At 42.9% G+C, this 25708-nt stretch overlaps 2 protein-coding genes across 4 annotated transcripts in view; one reads left to right on the top strand and one right to left on the bottom strand.

Moving 5' to 3' along the window:
- The window catches only part of LSM14B (LSM family member 14B), a 30993-nt gene extending 21980 nt beyond the window's left edge, over positions 1-9013 (top strand). For all 3 annotated transcript variants that reach the window (XM_072110981.1, XM_072110982.1, XM_072110983.1), the window contains 3 exons: positions 14-175; positions 243-399; positions 7832-9013. In XM_072110981.1, the coding sequence (XP_071967082.1) occupies positions 14-175; positions 243-399; positions 7832-7997 (485 nt within the window). In that variant the 3' untranslated portion in view covers positions 7998-9013. The remainder of the gene's footprint in view (positions 1-13; positions 176-242; positions 400-7831) is intronic.
- Positions 9014-18005: 8992 nt separating this feature from the next.
- PSMA7 (proteasome 20S subunit alpha 7) lies at positions 18006-25656 on the bottom strand. Its single transcript, XM_072110980.1, has 7 exons — positions 25459-25656; positions 23760-23886; positions 21334-21458; positions 21101-21223; positions 20897-21016; positions 20102-20164; positions 18006-18156 (listed from the first exon to the last, which is right to left on the bottom strand). The coding sequence occupies exons 1-7, from the start codon at positions 25552-25554 to the stop codon at positions 18067-18069; spliced, it is 744 nt and encodes a 247-aa protein (XP_071967081.1). The 5' UTR covers positions 25555-25656; the 3' UTR covers positions 18006-18066.
- Between the last annotated feature and the right edge of the window lie 52 nt (positions 25657-25708).

The following is a 25708-nucleotide window of genomic DNA, read 5'->3' as shown; positions in this document are numbered from 1 at the left end:
TGTGATTCTGTAGGTAACAGACGGGCCAGGAATCGCTCTCGAGGGCAGAACCGGCCAACCACAGTCAAAGAAAATGCCATAAAGTTTGACGGGGACTTTGATTTTGAAAGTGCAAACGCTCAATTTAATCGTGAAGAACTTGATAAAGAATTCAAGGATAAGCTAAACTTCAAAGGTAGCAATTACCTATTTTGGGTCTTCTAGCTCTGCTTTGCTGGGTTACATAATTCTTTGCTTTTCAGATGACAAGCCTGAGAAAGAAGGTGATGAGAAGGGAGACTCGGGAGTGGAGACCCAGAATAGTGACGGGAATCCTGAGGAGGATCCCCTGGGACCCAATATATACTATGATCGCACAAAGTCTTTCTTTGATAATATTTCTTCAGAGATGAAATCCAGGTAGGCCTTGAAGTCTGTCTATTTTAGCTTAATTGTAAACAAACAATATTGTTGCCTGATGTTTATTGGAGTCCCATATTCACAGTAGGCATCTAGTGACCTCCATTTGGTTGCTTGTTAGTGTTTTTTTTTTTTTTTTTTTTTTTTATAAAAGTATAGGTATTAAGAGCTGATATAATCTTATATTTAAAAATGGCTATATAACTTGTGTGATTCTCCTGATAAGATCTGGAGTTGCCTCTTATGTTTAGCACTGAATGCATTATTTTATTGAAGTCAGCTTGTACCCTTCTGGCAGAGAGGGCCATAATTCTGGATTCAACTTGGGCTTTCAACCTTAAGACTATGGTATATTGGGTGCTCGTTTAGATGCTAAAATCTATGCAGTTAGAAATGAAGATTGCCACAACAGATTAAAATGGACCAAAAATCCTATGGCAGTGGTGGCTAACCTATGGCAATGGTGCCAGAGGTGGCACTCGGAGCCCTTTCTGTGGGCACTCAGGCCATTACCAGAGATGACTCCAGGTATCTTCCTGCAGTCCCAGACAGCCCAGGACTTGCTGTGCACAGAGATATTTTAAAGTGACAGCTCTACCTGGGACTACTGGAGGAGTGGGAAGGTGTGGACAGATCTGGATTATCATTGAAGCTCCTGCTCTGGCCCTGACAATTCTTCCTGTTTATGGGACCCTGGAGGGAATCTACAATGATCATCCAAATTTCTTCTATTTTCTGCTTTATTGGTGTCCTCAGGTGCTGGTATCAATTAAAGCTGTGACAGTGAAGGGAGTATAAATCACAAATGAAATTTGTGTTGGATAAATAAGTGGGTCTTGGTTGTAATTTGGGCACTCAGTCTCTAAAAGGTTCGCCATCACTGCCCTATAGTCTATGGGTCCTTTAAACCTCCATGTGGGTGTCTGCCAAACCAGTCTTGTTTGCTGGATTTTTATCTAGTTTAAAAAGCACGCAGCCACATGCTGTGGGAACCTGTTACCAGCATTTTGCCCCCAAACCAACAATGCTGGTAAAGGGTTACGTGGACACCCAATAACTCCTAAATGTAGCTGCCAGTGAGGCACTGTACCTTAATTACTGCTGTTTTTCTTATCTTTAAGAAGTGAAGTCTGCCAATTTTCTTTATTTCTCCCAAGCTGCTAGTGAACAATGCCCCCTTTTAGTTACAGCTGTCTCTCCATGTCTCCTTGTTCCTGATTGACAGGCCTCACTGCTAGGACATGCTACTGTATGGAACTTGTGCTTGGGGACTGTCTGCCAATAGTCAACTAAAGACATGTAATGCTGTTTTAGGCAATATAAATTGACTGTAAAAAGGCAATGTGTAAAAATGTTACATGACTTGTGAGATGGCATCTAAGATCCTTTACATTTGCGAATTTCACAAATGTAAATGACCTAATATGACCTCACCCAGGTCACATGACGTGGCATAGGGCATGGGGAGGAATAGATGAGAGGCCCTGGCAAGCAGGACATGCCTCATCTGATGCAGACAAAATAAAGTTGATTTTATGCTTGAGTGAGGGAAAACCTTTTTGGCTAAAAAGGTTAATAGGGCTCTACAGGAACCTGTCAGTAGATTTCCTTTAACGGTAACCTACCTTTTTATAAAGCAGTGTCACTGATTGAAACAATATTGCACCCTAATGCAGGATCTGGCCTTGTAACAGTCTTGCATGGTCCCCTTTTTCTTTAAAATGGAGAAAATCTGTTAAAGTTAATGAGATGAAGTGCTCCAGAAGCATTTGCTGTCTATTAGCATAATTTAAAGCATGTGTAAGAATTTTAAGACCATATTAGAAAACGATTTCCTGCATCTGGTGCAAAGTGAATTTATTGGGGATAAATCAGATGGTACAGTTCATATATAACAGATAAGAATGTTTTCCAAAACGTCCTCCATGACGGCCCACTTGGAGGATGCCCCTTGACCTCTGTAGGGACAGGAAGCAGAGAGGTTAAAAGCCTCCCCCCCGCATCCTCCCGCCAGTGTCTTCCTGTCCCTACAGAGGGCAGGTAGAGAGGGTCTCTCTCTCCTCCAAGTGGGGGGGGAGGGACGTTTGTTCCTGTGCAAGAGAGCACTTACCTGGGGTTACGCCGACCTATTGCAGGTCGTAGTTCCCCTCCGGATCGGGGCCGCGGCTGGACTCTTCCCCGGGGGCTCCTCCCTGGCTCTAGGTGGATCCGGATCTTCCGTCTTCACCCGCGGCCGAGCAGGGCTTACGCGAGGACGCGCGGCGCCTGGGGGAACTTCCGTTCCCAGGCGTCCTTTGCGCTCCGTGACGACTTCCGGTCGCGACCGGAAGTAGGCCGAATCGTCACGGAGGACTGCTGTACCGCTGTACCGCCACCTGCATGGGGGATGGGCTCCCCGATAAGGTATTTTAACGAGGTGGGTTGCTAGTTTTGGCGTTCACTCGTAGTGTTACAGTGTACTGTGGTTGTGCCGTCCCAGACTTCCTTACTATGGCTGATGAGGCAGACTTGGGCCTACTCCACCCTTCTGGTCACGTAAGTGGTGCTGTATGGCATGGTCTTATGGTATCTATGATACATATTGAACCCCAAGTTAGTTAAATTTCCTCACCTTTCCCCCTTAGGATAAAGAACAAGGGTCTAAGGGGAAAGGCAAAGAGGACAGACCTGAGAGGTCTGAGAAATCCAGCAAGTCCGACCGTCCTATCAAGAGTAGGACCCCTGCTAGGAAATGTAATATGTGCCTCCAGGTTTTGCCCGAATCATATGTAAAACCTATATGCAGACCATGTATTGATGAATTTATGCGGTCTGAAAAAGTTTCTTTCATGGATGAGTTAAAATCCTTTATTGAAGATAAAGTGACAGCATCTGTGGCGTCAGCTACACAAAAAGATCCTCCTCCTAAAAAACCTAGACTGGCGGACATCTCTTCATCAGATGAAGAAACCTATGATTCAGAGGGTCCGTCTTGTTCCCTGGCAGATACTGAGGAGCAAGATTCCCAGGACTTCAGTCAGAGATTGGATTCTCGTCACCTGTTCCAGATAGATGATCTGGATAACCTCTTGAAGGCAATCCGCGAAACTTTGAATATCGAAGAAGAAGTTCCCTGTATGTCTCGGGAGGACGAGTTGTTCGGGGGCCTAAGGGCTAAAAAACAACGTGTTTTTCCGGTTAACGAAACCTTGAAAGGGTTGATTACAGAGGAATGGAAAGACCCAGAGAAGAAGATCCTAACCTCTAAGAGCTTTAAGAGACGCCTCGTCTTTGATCAAGAGGTCTCTAAAGTTTGGGACTCCGTTCCGAAAGTAGATGTACAGGTGACAAAGGTGGTCAAAAAAACAGACCTTCCCTTCGAGGACTCCGCTCAGCTCAGGGATCCTATGGACCGAAAATCTGACGCGCTTCTTAAAAAAGCCTGGGAGACGTCGATGCTTAGCTTAAAATCTAACATATCAGCTACATCAGTTGCAAGGACCCTCTACTTCTGGCTGAACGAGCTGGAATCACATATTAGAGAAGGTACCCCCAGAGCATCCTTACTGGACAGCATTCCGCTCCTAAGATCCGCCACGGCATTCTTAGCAGATGCCTCCGCCGAGGGCGTCCGCTTCGCTGCAAAGGAAGGAGCATTAACAAACGCAGCAAGAAGAGCCTTATGGCTGAAACAGTGGGGCGGCGATATACGATCAAAATCAAAACTCTGCAGCATCCCGTTCACAGGAGATTTCGTTTTCGGTCCTGAATTAGACAACATCCTAGAAAAAGCCTCTGATAAGAAGAAGGGGTTTCCAGAAAACAAGACATCCTCCAGGAAACCTTCCTTTCGTCCCTTCAAGAACCCTAAAGATTCCTTTCGCGGGAAAGGTAAACAGGGGCGCTGGAGCTACCCTAAGGGAGGCAGAGGTAGGGGGTTTCTGTTCTCCAATCCCCCAGACAACTCGGGGGGAAAGAAGCAATGACGCCAGAGTGGGGGGGCGTCTTCTACAGTTCATCACTCAGTGGACAAATATCACCTCAAATCCTTGGGTCTTGAACATCATCAGTTCCGGTTACAAAATAGAATTCAGCACCTACCCCCCCTCAAGATTTGTCTCGCCATCATCCTATACTTCTCCTTCTACCCATTTTCTTATTTGGCAGGAGGTATCATCCCTTATTCAATCCGGAGTGGTGATTCCAGTTCCGCAGGACCAAGAAAAGTCGGGCTTCTACTCTCCACTATTCCTGGTCAAGAAACCAAACGGGTCGAACAGGCTGATTATAAATCTGAAATCCCTAAACAACTTCATCACTTACAGGAGATTTCATATGGAATCGGTAAGATCCGCTACTCAGCTTATATATACCGACCACTATATGTGCACGATAGACCTTCGGGACGCCTACTACCACATTCCTATTCACCACTCCTCTCAAAAGTTCCTCAGATTTTCAGTCTTCTCTCCAGAGGGTTCTATCCTCCACTTTCAATTCCGGGCTCTACCCTTTGGTATTTCTTCAGCTCCGAGAGTTTTTACAAAAGTCATGGTGGAGGTTGTTGCTTTCCTGAGGCTACAGAGGGTGTCTATTGTACCATATTTAGACGACCTTCTGATTATAGGGAAGAACAGATCAGATCTTATCACAGCAAGAGATTTTACCATGAGAAAACTCTCAGATCTGGGGTGGATAATCAACACCCAAAAATCCGATCTGTCTCCCTCCACTCACAAGAAGTTCCTGGGGGTAATGTTGAACTCTACTCTCATGATGTCCTTTCTCCCTCAGGAAAAAGCCGACGGGTTAAGACTCCAGATCCGCTCCTTCAGGAGGAAGACCTCCATTACAATCAGAGGAGCAATGAAAATCCTGGGTCTCCTCACGGCCTGCATTTCATCCGTAGCTTGGAGCCAGAGCCATTGTCGCACTCTGCAAAGCTGGATTCTCCGTTCTTGGAACCGGAGAACCTCGGGATTGGACAGGAAAATCATCATTCCACCCTCGGTAAAAAGAGATCTGCAATGGTGGTTGGGAACAAAACGGCTGGAGAAAGGGGTTGCCTGGCACTGCCTTCCGTGTCTGACCATCACGACCGATGCAAGCAGCCTAGGCTGGGGAGCAGTCTTCCCTTCGCATTACGCCCAGGGACCCTGGACCCCTTCACTTGCAAAGAAACCTTCAAACTATCGGGAACTACGAGCCGTCTGGGAAGCCTTAAAATCCAACCCTCTTCTAGTGAAGAATCGACATGTCCATATCCTAACAGACAACACCACGGTGGTGTCTTACCTAAGGCGACAAGGAGGTACGAGGTCAGTAGCTCTTTCCTCCCTGACTCGCACCATCTTTTTCTGGGCAGAAGAGAACCTACTATCTCTTTCCGCAACTCACTTAAGAGGAGTTTTGAATACGGAGGCAGACTTCCTCAGCAGGAGAGTGATTTCTCCCAACGAATGGTGCTTAAATCAGGAAATCTTCAGCCAGTTGACAGAGCTCTGGGGCACTCCGCAAGTCGACTTATTCGCCACAAGAGAGAATTCAATGTGTCATCTATACTTCTCTCTGGAGGCAAGGGAGCCGAAGGATCGACTAGACGCCTTCAGTCATCCTTGGACCGAACCTCTCTCCTACGCCTTTCCCCCTATTCCCTTGGTCGCAAGGGTCCTCAGGAAGATCCTTATGGACCAGGCAAGGGTAATACTCATCTGCCCGAACTGGCCAAAAAAGGGTTGGTACCCTTTGCTGACATCCCTGGCCATCCAACAACCTGTGATATTGCCTCCAAGGAAGGATCTTCTACGTCAGGGTCCTATCTTCCATCCAGACCCGGAGAAGCTACAATTGGCGGCGTGGATCCTGAGTCCGATTTTTTAAGATCACAGGGCCTCTCCAGAGCGGTGGTAACCACACTCAAGGCAAGTAGGAAAAAAGTTACTTTTAACATATATCACAAAATTTGGAAGAAATTTGTGTCTTTCTGTGGGGATAATCCTCCATCTCAACTCAACCCAAATATTTTCCAGATCCTGGACTTTCTTCAGAAGGGCCTGGAATTGGGCCTATCCACTAGCACCTTGAAGGTGCAGGTCTCGGCCCTGGGAGCCTTTTTCGATTTCCCCTTAGCGGACCACAGGTGGGTCAAGCGTTTTATCTCGGCCTCCTCCAGAATCAGACCTCAGGTTCTCAGGAGGACCCCTACGTGGGATCTCACCCTAGTGTTAGACGCTCTTTCCAGACCTCCTTTCGAACCTCTGGAGAGTTCTAACATTAAAAATTTAACGCTAAAAACTACTCTACTGATTGCTGTTACCACAGCCAAGAGGTTGGGGGAGCTCCAGGCTATTTCCATCAGGGAACCATATATGCGCATTCTTCCTGACTGTATTGTTCTTACTCTAGACCCCGGGTTCGTTCCCAAAGTGGTATCAGATTTCCACCGGAACCAGGAGATTACCCTCCCGTCCTTCTACGAAAATCCTTCTTCGAATGACGAAGCCTCATGGCATCTTCTAGACGTAAGAAGGGTTGTACTAGCTTATCTGCAGGCTACAGAACCCTGGCGCATTGATCATAACTTATTTATTCAATTCCAGGGGAAAAATAAGGGGAGAAAAGCTTCCAAGATCTCAATAGCAAGATGGCTTAAGTCGGCCATTTCCACATGCTATACCTTACAAGGGAAGGAAGTTCCTTCTAGTCTAAAGGCTCATTCCACCAGGGCTATGTCAGCCTCCTGGGCCGAAAGAAGAGGCGCATCACTTGAGCAGATCTGCAAAGCAGCCACCTGGGCGTCAACATCCACATTCATTAAACACTATCGTCTGGATTTACCAAGTTCGCAAGACCTCTCCTTCGGAAGGAAGGTTCTACAGGCAGTTATCCCACCCTAAGAGTTTCTACTAATCTGGTAGATCTCCAAGTGGGCCGTCATGGAGGACGTTTTGGAAATGGTGAATTAGTACTCACCGGTAATTCGGTTTCCATCTAGTCCTCCATGACGGCCTATATATTTCCCTCCCTATGGTTTTGCTGTACCATAAGATGTATGTGAATATTTAACATACAAATAAAAAATTTTTTTGTTACCTTCCACCGGTGTAGTTATTTGGTAGACACTGGCGGGAGGATGCGGGGGGGAGGCTTTTAACCTCTCTGCTTCCTGTCCCTACAGAGGTCAAGGGGCATCCTCCAAGTGGGCCGTCATGGAGGACTAGATGGAAACCGAATTACCGGTGAGTACTAATTCACCATTTTTTTACATGGTTTCCACTTTTGGGTATTCTTTAACCGGTTTGTTAATGCTTTTTTGCTGCTACAAATTTTTTTTTTTTTTTTTTTTTGTGGATATTTAGATGGAAAGTCAGTGTTTTTTGAAATAAAAGATGCATCACCAACATTCGTTGATATTTCTAGTAGTAAAACTAATGAATGTTTCTTGCTTGTACAGACGTACCACGTGGGCAGAGGAGAAAAAGCTAAACACAGAAACATTTGGGGTCTCCGGTAGATTCCGCAGAGGTCGCAGCTTTCGTGGTGGGTTCAGAGGTGCAAGGGGCGGTGCCGCTCCACGAAGAAACCAGACCACGCAGAGGGCTGGCACTGGGAGAGTGTGAAGACCACTCTCTAACATGGACATAAAAAGGGGTTCATGTTTCCCTAACTGGACTAGTCTTCCATAACTTCTTGCTCCCCCTCCCTCACCCCCTCAAAATGCATTATAGCATCTCTGTAACCCTTCACCGGGAAGAAGACCATGCATTGCTTTCATCCATAGAACACTGGTTTGTATAGGCTACAGAATGGACTTGGCACAGAAGTGTATGCATATAGGAGGCCATAGCAGTGCTTTATCATATAGGGGAATGGTATGTGCGGTACTTCGGTTGAGGTGAGCAGTTATATTTTGGACCTCAGACAGAGGAGATTTGTTTTTTCTATACTTTTAATGTATAACTTTTCAATGCTAACTGCCCTTTAAGTAAAGGGGGTTTTAATGCCTTTGTTTTTGTGCTCACATGAGAGCTCTGCTCACACTCCCCCCATACTTCAAGTTGGGACATCAGTAAAGTATTTAACTATGTACCAAAGTAGGTTCAGTTGTAGGTGGTGGTACAACTTCACCCCTTTAGTTTTTTTTTTTTGGTCAAAGCACTTTGTTTTGCCACTATGGTATCCAGTTTAAAGGCTGTACATGTGAATGATGAACAGTTTTCAGTGCTGGCCCTGACTACTAACCAATTGCTGTAACTGATGCATTTACTTGGGCATAGTGGCCCTGCAACTTTCTATAACACAAATATTCTGTTGCATATGAAGTTTCAAGGTTGCAGCTGTTTATCTCTTCAGCTACTACCAAAACTCAGCATGACTTCTAAGCTATTCTCTAGCGATAAAATGCCACAATGACAGTTTGCATGAGATGGTTCTACTTTTTTTTTTTCCCCTTTTTGGCATTGATGCACTTACCCCAGAATTGTAAAATTTTCTGCAAATGCCCATTTTTAAGTTATATAAGAAATTTAATTTAAGAAAGTGTCTTTATTTTTGTAGAATTCTGGTGCTGATAACCAGTAGCCCATGGGGGATGTGATTTGAACTGTAATCTACCAATAAATCTACAACCATTTGACTTGTGCCATGTTTAATCCAACCCCAGGACACTGTAGGTCATAAGATCTAGTTATGTTGGGAAAGTGTCTCTAGGACCTCTAGATGGCAGGAATTGTGCTTTACGTAGTTTAAAATGGGGAAACCCTCTAATGAAGCCATAGAACAGTTGGCAGAAGCGATGCCAGTGTGAATTTAGAATTCCATGTTTAAGGGATGCTGTCAGGGCAATTTGGGAATACCTAAAAGTCCTTATGGACTAGTGGTTGTGTCCAAAATTGTCCTTCAGGTAGTCCCTGCTATTAAACACAACCTTGCATTGGCCTGGAGCTACCTTCCATATTACATCCTGGCTTCACTATGGCTTGCTATGGTTACAACACTTGCTCCAGTTTCACCGAATTGCTGTACAAGGAGCACCAGAGATGGGTCTGATGCGTGACAATGGACCATCTCTAGGGAAAGTATAAAGGTGTGGTTTTTATTTCATATAAAGGCAAATTAGTGTCCCAAATCACCCTTATCTAAGCACCTTGGCTGAATTCAACTGTGTAAAGTTAATCTTACAGAGCATCTGTCAGGGATCGTGTGGACCAGGAGTTTAAAGGGGTATTCCCACAAAGACAAGTTTCTTTAAATGTATTCAGGATAACAAAATAACACATTACCAAAAAACACAGAATTTTACAGATACAACAGTGAATTAGAGAATAATTCAACCTGTTTCTCAGTCATGGTGTACACAATTTCAGACCCTAGACACGACCCTGTAACTTCTGACTTGAGGTCGGGAAAGCCATCTTGTATTTCTGTGAGGCTGTGGAGTGGAGTTTCTCTGCTCCCTGCACTCTAGCCCCGCTGGCAGCAGAATGAGGAGAACTGCAAGCTACAGACAAGCTCTTTATCTGGGGAGTAAGGCACAGCAGATCTGTGTTGTGGAATAGCAGACATGTAGGAGTGCTCACTATCATTGTGTGTAATGGGCATCTCATGGATCTCTCATCTCTGAACCCTGATAATCTAACCTGAGTGAAGTTGTTCAAACAGTTTGTCAAACATTTGTGCTACGTTTGCTGGTTTTTTCGTTTGTGCTGCTATCGTTTTTAAAATATTAATGAATGTTTCCAGAGGTCAACCAGCCCCCCCACATTGCCCAAACCAAACTGGTGCCAAACAATTCTGCTGGTTTGTGCTGCTCAAACTTTTGTCTGTGCTGCTTTTGTTTTGAATGACCAAAAAATTAAAGGTCAAAAGTTCAAGCAGCCCCCCCCCCCCCACATTAACCGAATTGAACAAAACTGGTGTCAAACGTTAGTGCTACGTTTGTGCAGCAAAAAATTTTCGTTTGTGCCGTTTTGAAGATATTCATACTTTTTTCCAGAGGTAATCAAAGTTCATTTCTTCCAAAGTACTATGTTTGCTAGCTCCCCCTGGTGATCAAACCAGGGAAGTGTCACTAAGTTTGTTTTTTACCATTTCATCCTAAACATCTTTAACCTATGTAAGCACCTGAACATACCTTAAAAATGATAGCAACACAAACAAATCTTTGCTGCACTAACGTTTGACACCAGTTTTGTTTGATTCGGTTAATGTGGGGGGGCTGCTTGAACTTTTGACCTTTAATTTTTTTTGTTCATTTATTCAAAACAAAAGCAGCACAAACAAAAATTTAAGCAGCACAAACCAGCAGAATTGTTCGGCACTGGTTTGGGCAATGTGGGGGGGCTGGTTGACCTCTGACCTGTGGAAACTTTCATTAATATCTTAACTATAGTGGCACAAACATTTGACACCAATTTTGTTTGATTTGAACAAGGTGGGGGGCCAACTTCACTCAGGTGATAATCTAACCGCACTGTCAGCTTACAGAACTAGATGGATCATAATTTGTCTGCTTGGAGTCCCTGCCCACACTGGAATTTTACACTGACCGTCACTGAGTCATAGGAGCTAAAACAATTGTAAATTGTAAAGGGTTAAAAATGATGTGTTAAATTTCAATACCCTAGTGATGTTGAGAATTCATGGAGAACCCTTTTAAGTCGGACTGCCTGTACTGGGAAACGAGAGAAATTCTGAATTTGTGGAATTCTCTTGGAGGCTTTGTATTTATAGCTTATACGCTTCCCCTCCATTCTTTGCGTCAGTAGAATCGCAGAGATGCCATTGCATTAAATGGGAAACTCTACTGGCTAAACTGTATAATGAAATATTGTTGATCCCTGAATGTGGCCATCACAGCCGAAATACATGATCATACTGGGCATTCTCCACCACATAGGGGGAAACAAGCTACTTAGTGGGTGTCCTGAGAACTGAGAAGAGGACCATGCAGAGACAGCGGAGTGCTGGGGATCCCTAATCTTGTGATCATTTGAGGGGAGGGGGGGGGGGAGGAGGTTTCCTAGTAGTGGGACACTCTCCAATTAGCTTGTTATACTCTATCCCGATCTAACTGGGCCTGGAAGGTCTCTGAACCATGAAACAAATAAGGCATCTTAAACACCCTGAGATTAAGAAGTGTTTGGAGCCCTTTGGTGGTAATTTATCCACTGGACACAATGGCCCTCATTTACCAAGGTCCTTGTGCCATTTTTGGCAGACTTTGCATGTGCTTGCACATGTATTTAAAGGAAACCTACCACTTGTAGTGGCAGGTTTCTGATGGAAATACCGGGCACCAGCTCAGGGTGAGCTGGTGCCGGAGCTTATTTTTATTAGTATTTTAAACCGCGGTATCGTGGTTTAAAACACTTTTTAAACTTTATAGCCGGCGCCGGCAGGTACGTGCTCGGCGCTTACCATGCGCGCGGCTACATAGGAAGTGAATGAGAGCCGTGCGCATGGTAAGCGCCGAGCGCGTACCTGCCTGCGCCGGCTATAAAGTTTAAAAAGTGTTTTAAACCACGATACCGCGGTTTAAAATACTAATAAAAATAAGCTCCGGCACCAGCTCACCCTGAGCTGGTGCCCGGTATTTCCATCAGAAACCTGCCACTTCAAGTGGTAGGTTTCCTTTAAGTGTCTGCACCACATTTGTCGCACGCAACCATTTCTGACGCGGCTGCACTATTCTTCACGTCACAAATTTCTGCACTAAAGGGGGTGTTCTGGTGCTAGGATGGGCTATGTACCATATTTATCTTGCAAAGTCTGACAGAAGTGTGTTGCACTCCGTATGTTAAAGGTGCACCAAAGAAAATTGGTGCATAGGGCGTCTGATTCATGCAGAACGTGACACACAAATCATGAATCTGGTGCCCACTACACAGCCAACCTGCAGTACAGACTGCAATGTTTTTAGTAAATCTGGGCCACTTTTGGAGATTCCTTATGGCTTCTCTGCCTGTTTTCTGAAGAAGGCACATGAATCTTGCTCTTCCCAACAGGTCTTTTGCCTTTTTCTGACCTACCTGCCATTGTGTGTTGGAGCGGAGACTATAGCAAAAAAATAAATACTCTGGGCTACAGCTTGGGTCTGGAGTTTGTGTCTACACTAAGCAGAAAAGCTAAAAGGGATTTCTAGTTTCAACAAATACAATTTTCCAGTGTACTTTCTGTATAAAGTTCCATTATACAAACAATAACACTTATTCACTGGAACAGGACAACCCCCTTTTTAGCCATATTGTGAGACCTCTTTCTGTATGAAACTAGAGATTGATATGTTTTTATTAGGTGTGAATTCATATCTGAACTTGCATCTTATAATGACCACTGGAACTTAACTTGTTCCCACTCCGTGCCATAATAGTATGGCCAATGCTGGTTCAGCTCTGCATCAGAATTGGGAATTGTGGGCATCCCGTGTAACACCAGCGGTCAGAACAAGCTCCGATTGCGGATGTTAACCCTTTAAATGGCTGCAGGGTTTTCGGGGAGCCTATCATTGCTATGGCAACCCTGGGGTCTGAGTTAAGACCCCAGGGCTATCCATAGTAAATGTCTGTAAGGTCCTGTTACAGACGGGACCTTACAGGCATTGTGTAAGCCTATGCATCATAGGCCAACAGTGCTATTGACTGCTTGTTCATTTTAATGCCCTGCAATACATCAGTATTGCAGGGTAACAAGCAATCAAACGAGTGAGACAAGTAAAATCCCACAGATGTAGTATCGCCATGTCTGTAATAACCTGTACGATAAAACAGTCATAACTGCACAATTAATATCGTTAAAAAATAAATTAAAAACCCACCAAAAATTATTTTTATCTTTTTTGTACCACTTAAAATGCAATAAAAATGGTAAAAAAAACAAGCTCTCATCTTTCTAGACCAAAAATTAAGAGTTATGCCACTTGGAAAATGGTGATTCAAAAATAAGGGATTTTTCACATTAGGTTGAAAAAAATGGAGAGTCAATTCTGAAATCTCCTTGAAAAACCGATGTTCCATTTGTAAGTTGCGTGACATCAAAATAAATTTTCCAGACATTTGAAAAATTATGAAAGCAGACATATGTTATTAGCAACTAATATAGGTGGTCAAACTATCTGCCTGAAAACGAGGTAATTTAGAATTTTAACCCCTTAAGGACACAGCCATTTTACAGCTTAAGGCTCAGTCCCATTTTTTGGATTCTGACTTGCGTCGCTTTATATGGTTATAACTTTTGAACACTGTTACTTATCAAAACGATTCTGAGATTGTTTTTTCCCCACATGTTGTACTTCATTTTAGTGGTAAATTTTGGCTGATAAGTTTTGCGTTTATTTACAAAAAAAAAGAAAATATGATGAATTTTCTGAAAAATTTGCCATATTTGAAATCATTGCGTTTTCAGGCAGATAGATTTACCACCTAAATAAATTGCTGAATAACATTTCCCATTTGTCTACTTTACATTTTCACCATTTTTGAAATGTGTGGATAATTTATTTTGATGTCACACGGCTTACAAATCGAATATCGCTTTTCTGGATTTTCAGAATTGACTATTTTGGGGATAAATAGTTTTGAATGAAAATTTACATATTTAGCATCAAAACCCCCCATATAACCAACCCAATTTCAAATCTGCACCCCTCAAGCTATCAGAAACAGATTTTACGAAGATTGTTAACCCCTTGAGATCTTCATAGTAATTACATCAAAATGGAGGCGAAATTTAGAATAGTCAAATTGTGCCGGTTATACGTTCATTTAGCCCTAAAATTTACACATTTCCAAAAGATAAAAATACAAAACCCACCATACAATTTGTTCTACAATTTCTCCCGAGTGCAGCGACCCCCCACATGTGGCCGTGACTTGTTTTATGGGCGCACAGTGAGGCGCAGAAGGGAAGGAGCTCCCTGCAGCTGCCAGGATTTTACTTTCCTCATTGGCCTCTTTTGAAGGCTGTAAAATTTTCGCTTTTGCGCTATTTGGGCCATGTGACGGCATTTTTTTTGCGGGATGAGATGCTTTTTCCAATGTTACCATTTTGGGGTTGGTATCACCTATTGTTGAAAATTTAGGAACTTCTTTTTGAGAGCAGGAGTAGAAAAGCATCAATTCTCTACTGTTTTTTTTACTTTTTTTTTTTTTTGTGGTGTTCACCGTATAGACTAATAATCATGTTATCTTCATTCTATGGGTCGATACGATAACGGGGATACCAGACACGAATATATTTTCTTACGTTTTACTAAATTTGTAAAATAAAACCCTATTGTGGGGAAAAATATATCATTTTTGTATTGCCATCTTCCAAGTGGCATAACATTGTTACGTTTTTGGCTACGGAGCTGGTTGATGGCTTGTTTTTTGCAGGACACGTTGTACTTTGCACCAGTATCATTCTACATTTGTTTTTTTGATCACTTTTTATAGCATTTTTTGTGGGATTGAATAGGTAAAAATCATAATTTTTGGAGGGTTTATAACAGTTTTCTTTTACGGCGTTCATCGTGCGGGTTCAATAATTATTTATTTTTATTCTACGGGTTGTTACGGACGCAGTGATACTATATATGTGGGGTTTGTGTTATGATTTAGACTTTTTTTTTAGTTATATGTCTCTTTATATGTTTTGGGGCTTTTGGGCATTTTTGGTGATTTATTACTTTATTTTTTTTATTGAATAATTTTTTTTTTTACTTTTTCACTTTTTCCACCATGGGAAATGAACAAGCAATCATATGATTGCTTGTTCATAATAATACCCTGCAATACTTATGTATTGCAGGGCATTATCAGTGTCAGCCTATGCACTTGCATAGGGTGGCACTCTGCCAGTAAGATGACGTCATAGACGCCATCTTACCGGCAGTTCCTGCAGGTAACACTGGGGTCCAGATCGGACCCCAGTGATACCGTAGCAGTGATCGGTGCCCCCCGAAAATGATTCGGGGGGGGGCGATCGTGGGGGAAAGACACCCCATATGCATGTTAGATGCCGCGGTCGCGATGACCGCGGCATTTAACGGGTTAATCACCCGCGATCAGAGACAGCTCCGATCGCGGGTGTTACACTGGGGTGCCGGCTATCAGTCACAGTCGGCACCCCGTGTTTCCAGATGCCGGTTCGGCTCAAATCTTGAGCTGAACCGGCATCGGCTCAGCGTCCGATATATCGGACGCTGAGCGCTAAGTCACTGAGCTCAGCGTCCGATATATCGGACGCTGAGCGTTAAGGGGTTAAACATTTATTTTTATAAATAAGTTTTGTGTTTATCAGCCAAAATTTACCACTAACGTGAAGTACAGGCGGTTCCCTACTTAAAGGGAACCTACCATCACGAATCTACCTATCCTCATAGCTGCGCACCCTTGTTCGAGAAGCCTGCGCAGAACAGCAGGTCCGCGTCTGCGTGGTCACTGCTCTGAAGAATTCGGGTAGGACGATCGAAGAGGCTACTGGGCTGTGGAGTAGCCTTGCCGTGTATTCTCAGCTACGGCTACTTCACACCCCAGCTACTCGGCGACGATCGTTGCTTTAGCAGCCCTGTATGTGCATAGGCACATACATCAGTATTGCAGAGTATTATCATGATGAAGCAATCAGATTGCTTGTTCATGTCCCATGGTGGAAACAGTAAAAAAGTGAAAAATCTTATTCAATCAAAAAATAAAGCAATAAATCAATAAAAATGCCCATAACATATAAAGAGACATATAACACTAAAAAAAAAAAAGTTTAAATCATTACACAATCCCAACATATATAGTATCACTGTGTCCGTAACAACCCATAGAATACAATTATATCATTATTGAACCCACACAATGAACGCTTTAAAAAAAAAAAAAAAAAACTAAAATATCTGCCAAAAATTATGATGATTTTTACCTATTGAATCCCACACGGGTAATCGTATCGACCCATACAATAAAGATAGCATGATTATTGGGCTATACGGTGGACATGAAATTTAAAAAAGTAAAAAACCCAGTACAAAATTGATGCTTTTCTACTCCTGCCCTCAAAAAAGGTTCCTAAATTTTCAACAATAGGGGATACCAAAAAAAGCATCTCATCCCGCAAAAAAAATGCCGTCATATGGCCCCAATAACCAAAAAAAGCAAAAATTTTATGGCCTGCATAAGGGACCAATGAGGAAACTAAAATCCTGGCAGCTGCAGGGCGCTCCTTCCCTTCTGCGCCTCGCTGTGCTCCCATAAAACAAGTCACGGCCACATAATAAATAAGGTGGGTTTTATCTTTTGGAAATGTGTGTATTTTAGGGCTAAATGAACGTATAACCGACAAAATTTTACCATTCTAAATTTCACCTCCATTTTGATGTAATAACTGAAGATCTCAAGGGGTTAACAATCTTCCTAAAAGTTGTTTCTGATAGTTTGAGGGGTGCAGATTTGAAAATGGGTTGGTTATATAGGGTTTTTTTTATGTTGCATATGTAACATTTCATTCAAAACAGTATTTATCCCCAAAATAGTAAATTCTGAAAATACAGAAAATCCATATTCAATTTGTAAGCCGCGTGACATCAAAATAAATTATCCAGACATTTCAAAAATTCAGAAAATGTAAAGTAGACAAATGGGAAATGTTATTCAGCAACTTATTTAGGTGGTAAATCTGCCTGAAAACACAATGATTCCGAATTTCAAAAATGGCAAAAAAAAAAATGAAATAAAAGTAAATGCAAAAATGATCAGCCACAATTTACCACTTAAATGTATACAGCATGTGAGGAAAAAAAAAATCTCAGAATCCCTTTGATAAGTAACAGTGTTCAAAAGTTATAAGCATATAAAGCGACACAAGTCAGAATACAAAAAATGGGTCTTAGCCTTAAAAGGGTTATCTGGGTTTTAAAAATTACTGAGGGCTGGGCTAGTTAAACATAACAAAAATGTACTTACCTCCTCCTGCGGCTGCTGATGTCCCGTGCTGTGGTCCGTTTGATCCATGTCTCTGTTTGTTTACAGGGGCACGGAAGCCGCGCTCAGGGAACCTCCGGTCTGGAATGTGGCCGGCTCCACCCATCCGTCCCTATCTCTTGGCGTTGTAAGCGCTGGGAGATGGTGTCGGATGGGAGCTTCTGGCCAGCCGGAAGCTCCCTGTGCGCCCTTGTAATAAAACCGGCGCACAGAGGAGATGGGCGGCGGCGGACGAGGTAAATACATGTTTATTATTTTTAAATAGCCCACCCCCAGCACTGCCCCAAGTAATTTTTAAGACCCGGATAACCACTTTAAGCTACAAAATGGCTGCGTCCTTATGGGGTTAAAATCCAATTGTGTCACAAGACCAAAAAAAAAAATTTGTCTGGAGCTACAATTATAAAACATACAGTTCTGACTTTCATACAAATTCAACTTAAGAACAAATATACAGAACCTATTCTGTACGTAACCCAGGGACTGCCTGTACAACATGTGAGGAAAAAAAACAGTAACAGATGTTTAAAATCTTTAAAAAAAAAGGGGGGGGGGGGTATCATGGCCGCTTTTGCAACTTTGGTAGCAGATTGCGTGAATAATCCCTCATTGTATTGCCAGGTTGTGCTCACCTCATCTCAGATCACTTTGACAAAAAGACACAAGACACAAAAGAAAAACAAGAAAGAAAAACATTTATTGTCAGCCTGATTTACACAGTATAGTCTAGAAGAATAAATTATGTTTTCTTCTGTTTCTTCTTCTCATTCTCTTCCTTCTCCTTTTCAATCTCTGCAACATACCTCTCAATTTCTTCAGGGTTCAGGATCTGGCAGAGGGGGAAAAAAAATGTCCTTAATACTTTACAAGATAGGAGCTGCAGTGCTGAGACATGTTATCAGGGGCTCTCATTGGTGGGGGATGTAGGGTTTCACACTTAGAAACTGTGGGGTAGGGGCCAAGTTAAGAAGCTACCCCCAATCTACGGAATAGTGCATAACAAAGTGCTCGGTGTTATTCAATTACCTTTTTCTCTTCTATCCATAGGATAAGAGTTAAACTTAAGACAACCACTTTAAGATCATAACACATCTCTCATCAACAGGTTTTTTCCCGACAATTCAATGGCTCTTGAGCTGTAGAACAATTGTGCCAGATTCTTTGCTATACCCCTCAGATTATCTCAGTGCTGCAGGAGCTGCCTCATCTGCCTGTGCTGACAAGCCCTGGAGTCTGTAGTATAAACAAACACTACAGACTTCTGGAAGGGGCTGCTGTTCCCTGCACACAGGAGGAGGTCATGCTTCTCCTCCCTGTACTCGGCACTATAAGCTCTGTGCAAAGGAGCTATTTTCTCTTAGTGCTCATACAGCACAGACACTTCATGTAATTATTTTACTTATGATTTCTACCACTTATTACATGTGATGGAAGCAGCCAGACTGTCGCCATATACATCCTGTGTGTGCACTGTCCAATGTTCAGAGGCTTTACTTGTGAGAATTTAAATGCTAAATTACTTTGAGAAAGAAAACAAGGCATCATGGGATCTGTGGGCAGAATGAATTGGACTCAACTTCAGGGCACAGAGAGGAAGGCGTTAGTCTCCTCCCACTTCACCTCTGGTGAGATTTTTGTCAAACACTTTCAGAACAGAAAATGCCCAAACTATGGAAAGAAAATGGCAAGCAGCAAAATATGGGCAACTTTTTGTTTGTTTTTAAAGAGTGAAATCACATGAGAATTTGGAAAAAATCATTGTAACTTTACATTTATTTTATAACTTTATATGCCTTTTAGTTATTGTTTTAACCAAAACCAGATGCAAGTCTTTCTAGTAACTACACAAAGGAACGGTATAAGGGTACATTCAGGTCTGTATGCCCAGGCGAACATACAGCAGCGCGCTGGAGAGAAGTGAGCAGCTGGCTCTGTAACATTGCATCATGGTCATGGTGCAGTGAAACAACGTGTGCTCACCGCACAGGCACCGAAGACGTCAATGGGGATCAATATGTGGCAGCATATCGGCCTCCACTACGTAAATGTGAATGAGCCCTAATATAAATTCGTGCATCTGTTATGTGTGTTCAGCAAACCTGGTTGTGGCTAAAAATAACTGAAGACCTAAAAGAGATGTGAACTGGGCCTCAGAATCATTGTGAGTTGGCTTGGCCATTATTTATACAGCTACAGTGACGGAAAACAAGGTCTTTCGCATCTTTTGCATATAAAGTAAGGAACAAAATGCTACATTTGGCTAAAAGGGTTGATACCTAAATAACAATACAACACACGCAGTTTCTAGGCAAAAAAAAAAAAAAAAAACGCCTTATGAGCACAATTGAAAAAACCCATTAACATTGATTTATATATAGTACAGGGTGCAGGTCAGCATGTCTCTTCTCTGCCTTCATGACTCCTGAGGCTGATCTCACACATTGCATTTTGAAACGCATTACAAACAGCTGCAGGGATGCCATTTGCCTAATTACATTATTGTTAACATTTGTGTTTACAAAACAACTGCGCTAAAGCATGTGTTAACATCGCGTTTACACTGCATTTTGTAAAAGCAAATGCTGGTTACCGATAGTTTCCATGGGAACACATACACGATCTGGCCAAGGCCCGCCCCCATGCACTTGCAAGCATTGTATGCATCTCCCAAGTCATTTCTATACAGAGCTCACAATTCTTTTTCTGTGTATAGAAGGACATTGTTGTGATCCTGTCATAGTCCTAAATCCTAATGACAGGATAGCCTCACTTACCTTTAGAGGTTGGTCTCTCCTCATGACAGCCAGTTCTATATTTTTACCTCCAGACTGAACAACCTAAAATAAATTTAAAAAATATTGTAAGATTTATAGAACATGTCAGATAGGGAGGCAGATATTTCTTTTACATAGTATTCTTACTGTGGGAAATAGTTGCAAGGTGATTTAAAAACCCCACATATTTCTAATAATGGTTTAATTTTTTTTTTTTTTTTTAGTATTTTAGTTTTTAACACATCACCATACCTCTTCTCAATGCTCTTATGTAGAAAGCCCACTACCTTATCCAGCAGCCACCATGTCCAATAGTCACGCATGCACTCTCATTTCAGTCTCTCTCTGAGCACGTGTAAGAATGGTTATCAGCTACTCAAAGGGGGACCTTTCGTCTGCTTCACTCTGTTACTGCAATATGCTTTATTCTCTGCATACAAGGTGTTAAAATATCTAAGCTCTCCCATTAAAGAGGTATTCCATGTTAAAAGTTTGAAAGTCCTTTCCTAAAGATAGGTCCCCGATTGATTGAAGAAAATGGAAGAGGAAGCAGATAGCGCTATTCTCAGTGTAGTGGGCGAACCGAGTAACTTCTGCTTAGTTCACATTCAATTTAAAAGGCGCTAATATGCAAGAACCTGGTATATTTTAGCCAAATTGCCTCTAAGACCACGGATGTGTATTACCGCTGTGGCCCTGACTGTATGGACATGGTAGTAATGCCCAAGCAATCAGAGCACTGAATAAAGAGGACGTATACAGTGGTAGAAGCAGAGGGTGAGCTATAGGCCTTACTTCAAGCAAAGCTTTGATGACAAGTTTGATGGTCAGGTCATCTGTCTCAATGGCTTCATCGGTGTAGTGCTTCTCCAGGAACTCGCGGACAGACTTGGCTCCTCTTCCGATGGCATTGGCCTGTTAATGAATAAAGTAGAAGACAATGAAGTCTTTGCTATTCCCCTGCATAACCCTTGAATAATGGTGGTTGCCTGGACTTACTTTCCAGGCATGGTAAGTGCCTGAAGGATCTGTCTGATAAAGACGAGGAGTTCCATCAAAATCAAATCCCACTATCAAAGCGGATATTCCAAAAGGTCGCCGGCCATTGCTCTGAGTGTAACGCTGGAAAAAAGAACAGAATTCAGAGCTCAACTTCCATATCCTCAACTGTGTGTGTACAGAGTCCTACACTGTAATCATTGGGATTGATAAAATGTCCTCTGCCTCCTTACCTGCTTCAGGCTGGCAATATACCGTGTGATGTACTCAACCGTCACTGGATCCTCTACTGTCAGTCTGTGGCTTTGGCACTCCACACGTGCACGATTTATTACTATGCGAGCGTCGGCCGTAAGCCCTGTGATGGACACAATAGGATTGGTTAACAAGCTGACGCTCAGTGGTAGTCAGCATGGATAAGGGATACAGTAACCTTAAAATGCAGTATAATTCACACACTGCATGTTATAGAACAGGAGGAGCTGAACAGACAGATTATTATTTATTTCACGGTGCTGTATAATTAGTAATTACATTAAAGGGAACCTACCACCACAAATCTACCTATAAAGGTAGATCGGGTGGTAGGTGGATCAATGGGACGTGAGGATAGCCCTTTTAAGGGCTAATCCTCACGTCCCCACACTTTTTTGATAACTTTTATTACACATATATTCAAATTTACTTATGCGGCTACTAGGGCGTGGAGTAGCCTCATCTGAGGTTACACGAGGCAGCTACTTCACGCCCCGGTAGCCTCTTTTCCCCTCCTACTCCCTCCTACTAAATTTGCATACAAGTTTAATAAAAGTTAACAAAAAAGTGTGGGGACGTGAGGATTAGCCCTTAAAAGGGCTATCCTCACGTCCCATTGATCCACCTACCACCCGATCTACCTTTTATAGGTAGATTTGTGGTGGTAGGTTCCCTTTAAGACAACAACAAATGCAAGTATAAAATACAAGACTACAGTGATCAGGTGACAAGGGGAAGGTGGACCCTGTCCGTGAGGCCTCACAATCTATATTGGAGGGTAGAGGGAGACAGATATCATTGCACGGAAAAAAATTAAGTATAATCTAGAAAAGAGCATGTAGAAGACATATCAGTGACTGACTGTTGGAGTATGTTCCTTGTGGAATAGATAAATTGGATTGGCTTTAATCCCTTAAACAGTAGCCCTTACACAGTAAGAAGCCATACTAGGCGAAACTCGGAGTCGGGCAGTTGTACCGAGCGTGTTTTTTATATTAAGGCCTTTTTATCTTCTACTCTTGTGAGTATTTCGAATAAAATAGTTTTTAAGGAACTGAAAAGTACTGCACCATCGTTTTTTGCCTTTTCTTCCTACCTCGGACAGCAATCAGGGGAAGGAACGAGGAGAACGGAACGAAAAGTGGAGGAACAAGTCCCCTGGCGGGAGGAATTAGGAGCAGCACAGAGGCTACGCGCAAACTCCGAAATTTCTAGGAGGGAGGCCGTGCCGAAACATTGCGCCGCATAAGAGGACTTCTAAGCCCTATGCACAGAAAAGTGAGGACATTAAGTATGGACTAAGGACGGTCCCCGTGAGTACTGAACTTTGAGATTGGAAGGGTACCATGTTTTTTCTTATTCTTGGAGTAGGTGAACGTAGAGGCGGAAGATCAATTAATTTGTATTGATAACATAAGGTTTTTTGGATCTTTTAACCTGTATCATCCCTGCGCTGTTCCCTCTATTCATCTGCGAGCAAGGGTAATCATATTGTTGTTATTTATCAAGTATAAGTTAGGGCTCATGAACACGACCATTGTCTTTGGCCGTGGCGTGGCTGTTATATGGGCTCACACATACAGCAGTGGTTACCATATGTCCATGTATAAACTGACCGCCAATGTCTCAAATTGGTCCTATTCCTGTCTGTGTTTGCGGCTCTGGCAGTCTTTTCTATGGTCATCTGTGCATTGGCAGATCTCACACAATGATACACAGGGTGCAAACAAACGCATAGGAAGGCTTATACTAAATTTTTACTCACACTATACAGCAACCTGGCCTATAAACAGACTACCCAATGCGTACACACTGCATTTTCCATGTGACAGATTCCCTTTAACAATGGAAATTTGGCTGTATCAGGCACTGGCACACAGTGACGGGTGGGCATACCAGCGCTGGAAGCAGTAAACCAACAGGCACATGGCACCGAGGGACAGTGGCACAGGACACTGGGAAAACCAGAGGTGGTAACTACTGTTTTTTGTTTTTTTTTAAACAGCCCTATTCTAAAATTTCACTCAACCCCTTTAACTTCAACACCTAATATGGTCCTGGCATTAGAAGCCTTACTTTCACTTTTCAGCTGTTCCATGGTTGAAGTAAAATAAATTCTGCATAAAATGTATACCGTTCGAGAAAAACATGCAGTTTTTTCTTCCAAAACTAGCACCACACCTTTTCACGGATTTTGTGCACTCCTGTAGCTCAGCGTCATGAGGGAATAGGATGGAGATGCAATACCACACACAACCTGTGCAGCAGTTTTGGATCATATAGTGTGATGATGTAGCAATTTTACTTAGACATGGAAACCAAGGAACATTAGACCAGTGTCTACAAACACAGATTTCTGCAGGACCCTTTTCAGTTAGTTGTGACCCCATCAACATAAATTTACCAGCAAAAGCCATGAAGACATTTTCATCCAGCGCACAGATCTTCCGCACTGTCCTTTCATCCTGAAGTTTCGCTACAGATTTCTTCTCCACACCAAGAACCACGATCTCTTTCCCTCGCACTCCAACCTAATGCAGAAAGTTATCATTAATAGTTCAAACTTTAACATTTTTTGTAAAGTAAACCTTCCATCATGGATCTACCTACTAAGGTGCAGGCTACTGTAATATAGTGTAGTCTAATGCTTTTTGTAATAAAACTTTTTGTGCCCCAGAACTTAATAAAACTTTTATCTGTGTGGAGCAGGAGCTGCGGCTACTCCATACCCCAATAGCCTCTTTTGATTCATCCCTGTCTTCGGAGCGCGCAGCAGCATGCACAGTAGCTATTGCGCAGAACTCCAGCTTCTCAGGCGAGTGCGCGCAGCTGCTGCAAGCAGAAGACTAGGGTAGGAGGAATCAAAAGAGGCTACTGGGGCTCCACAGCATGGCTACTCCACGCCCCAGTAGCCTCTTAATAAAACTTTAATCTGATGTATATGCAAATTTTCTTACGTTTTGGAGCACAAAAAGTTTTATTCCAAAAAACATTAGGCTACACTACATTACAGTAACCTACCTCAGTGGGTAGATCCGTGATGGTAGGTTTCCTTTAATTATAATACAACCTATTTTTTATACTTTCTGCTTGTCAATTAATAGAAACAAATAGGCTGTCCAGGATGTATCCCCAGAAGCACAACTTATTATGAAACCCTGATACAGTGGAATAATCCAATATTCTTTAAAGGGATCTGGACACCAGCTTTTACAGTACTAAACCCTGAGCACCGTCAGGAATTTGTCCCTTTAATACAAGATGAAAACGTTTGTGCTGTAGAACTGGAGATAGGTGCTGTTAAACCCAAAATTTAGATTACAAGAATGAGATAAGGATCCAGTGATTGCCTATGTATTTCCATGTACCTCCAGTTCTGTAGCTCACAGAACCACAAGCCTGGTAGGTTTTTAAAGCTGTGATCATCTTTCAAAGAGTGGTCCTAGGTGCTACAGCGCCCATCAGGTTTATAGCAGTCAGAGGATTCTTTTCAGCTTGTTTGAATATGATTTTGAAGTCAATATTCTGGTAAGTAAATGGGTGATTTTTAACAAATCCGGAGGGCTCCATTCATTTACTGATCCAGTTGGTTACTGTTCTCATCTCATGAAGTGATAGTATGACACTAGATCACGCCATCACTTTATCATTGGAGAGGATGGTGGGAGCCAGACATCAGCTGCTGGACCTACTGGTATATATAGTGCGACTTCTCATTTACAGACCAGGAACATTATGTACATAATGTCCATGGATGGAGCGAAGCTTCCATATCATGTCCAGCGCTGTATAACGTATGGTGGGCTGTAAGGAGACGATGAAGGGTAACGATGTAAGGAGCCTAGGTCAGAAGTACATTGTACCAGAAGATATAGGACCTGCCCGGTGCCCCTAGAGTCAGGCACAACAGAACCCCACTAGTGTAAATGTAACCCATGTCCACAACCCTGACCCCTGACCACAGCTCACCCGGCAGCTCCATTATACCGTATGCCCCTTCCAGGAGGCATCCCCATATCTCTCCCCAGTACCGGCCCCCACCTCTCCCATGAGGCTCTCCCCTTACCCTCCAATACTTAGAATAGAGGGAGACCAATCCTCACCGCGGTTGATCCTTTCTTCACGGCCTCCTGGGCATATTCCACCTGGAAGAGGTGCCCGTCCGGAGAGAAAACTGTGATGGCCCGGTCGTAGCTCATGTTCACAACGGAGTCTGACTGCTCACAAACTGAAACCTCCAGAAAACAGCGCACTCATCCACCTTCTATTCACGAAGCGCACTTACCCTGCCTGCTTTACGTAAGAGCCGACTATCCCCGCGCCCTACGCTACGTAAACAACGTAGCTAAACTC

Source organism: Engystomops pustulosus, chromosome 6 (genome assembly GCF_040894005.1).
Source record: "Engystomops pustulosus chromosome 6, aEngPut4.maternal, whole genome shotgun sequence".
NCBI lineage: Eukaryota > Metazoa > Chordata > Amphibia > Anura > Leptodactylidae > Engystomops > Engystomops pustulosus.
This window is presented reverse-complemented; position numbering and strand designations above follow the sequence as displayed.

Excerpts from the sequence above, each read along its gene's own strand:
- PSMA7 (XM_072110980.1), bottom strand. The coding sequence starts at position 25,554 with ATGAGCTACGACCGGGCCATCACAGTTTTCTCTCCGGACGGGCACCTC. Across the intron at positions 23,887-25,458 it reads TGAAGAAAGGATCAACCGCG|GTTGGAGTGCGAGGGAAAGA; the intron begins GTGAGGATTGGT and ends TTTCTGCATTAG. Across the intron at positions 21,224-21,333 it reads ATATTGCCAGCCTGAAGCAG|CGTTACACTCAGAGCAATGG; the intron begins GTAAGGAGGCAG and ends TCTTTTTTCCAG.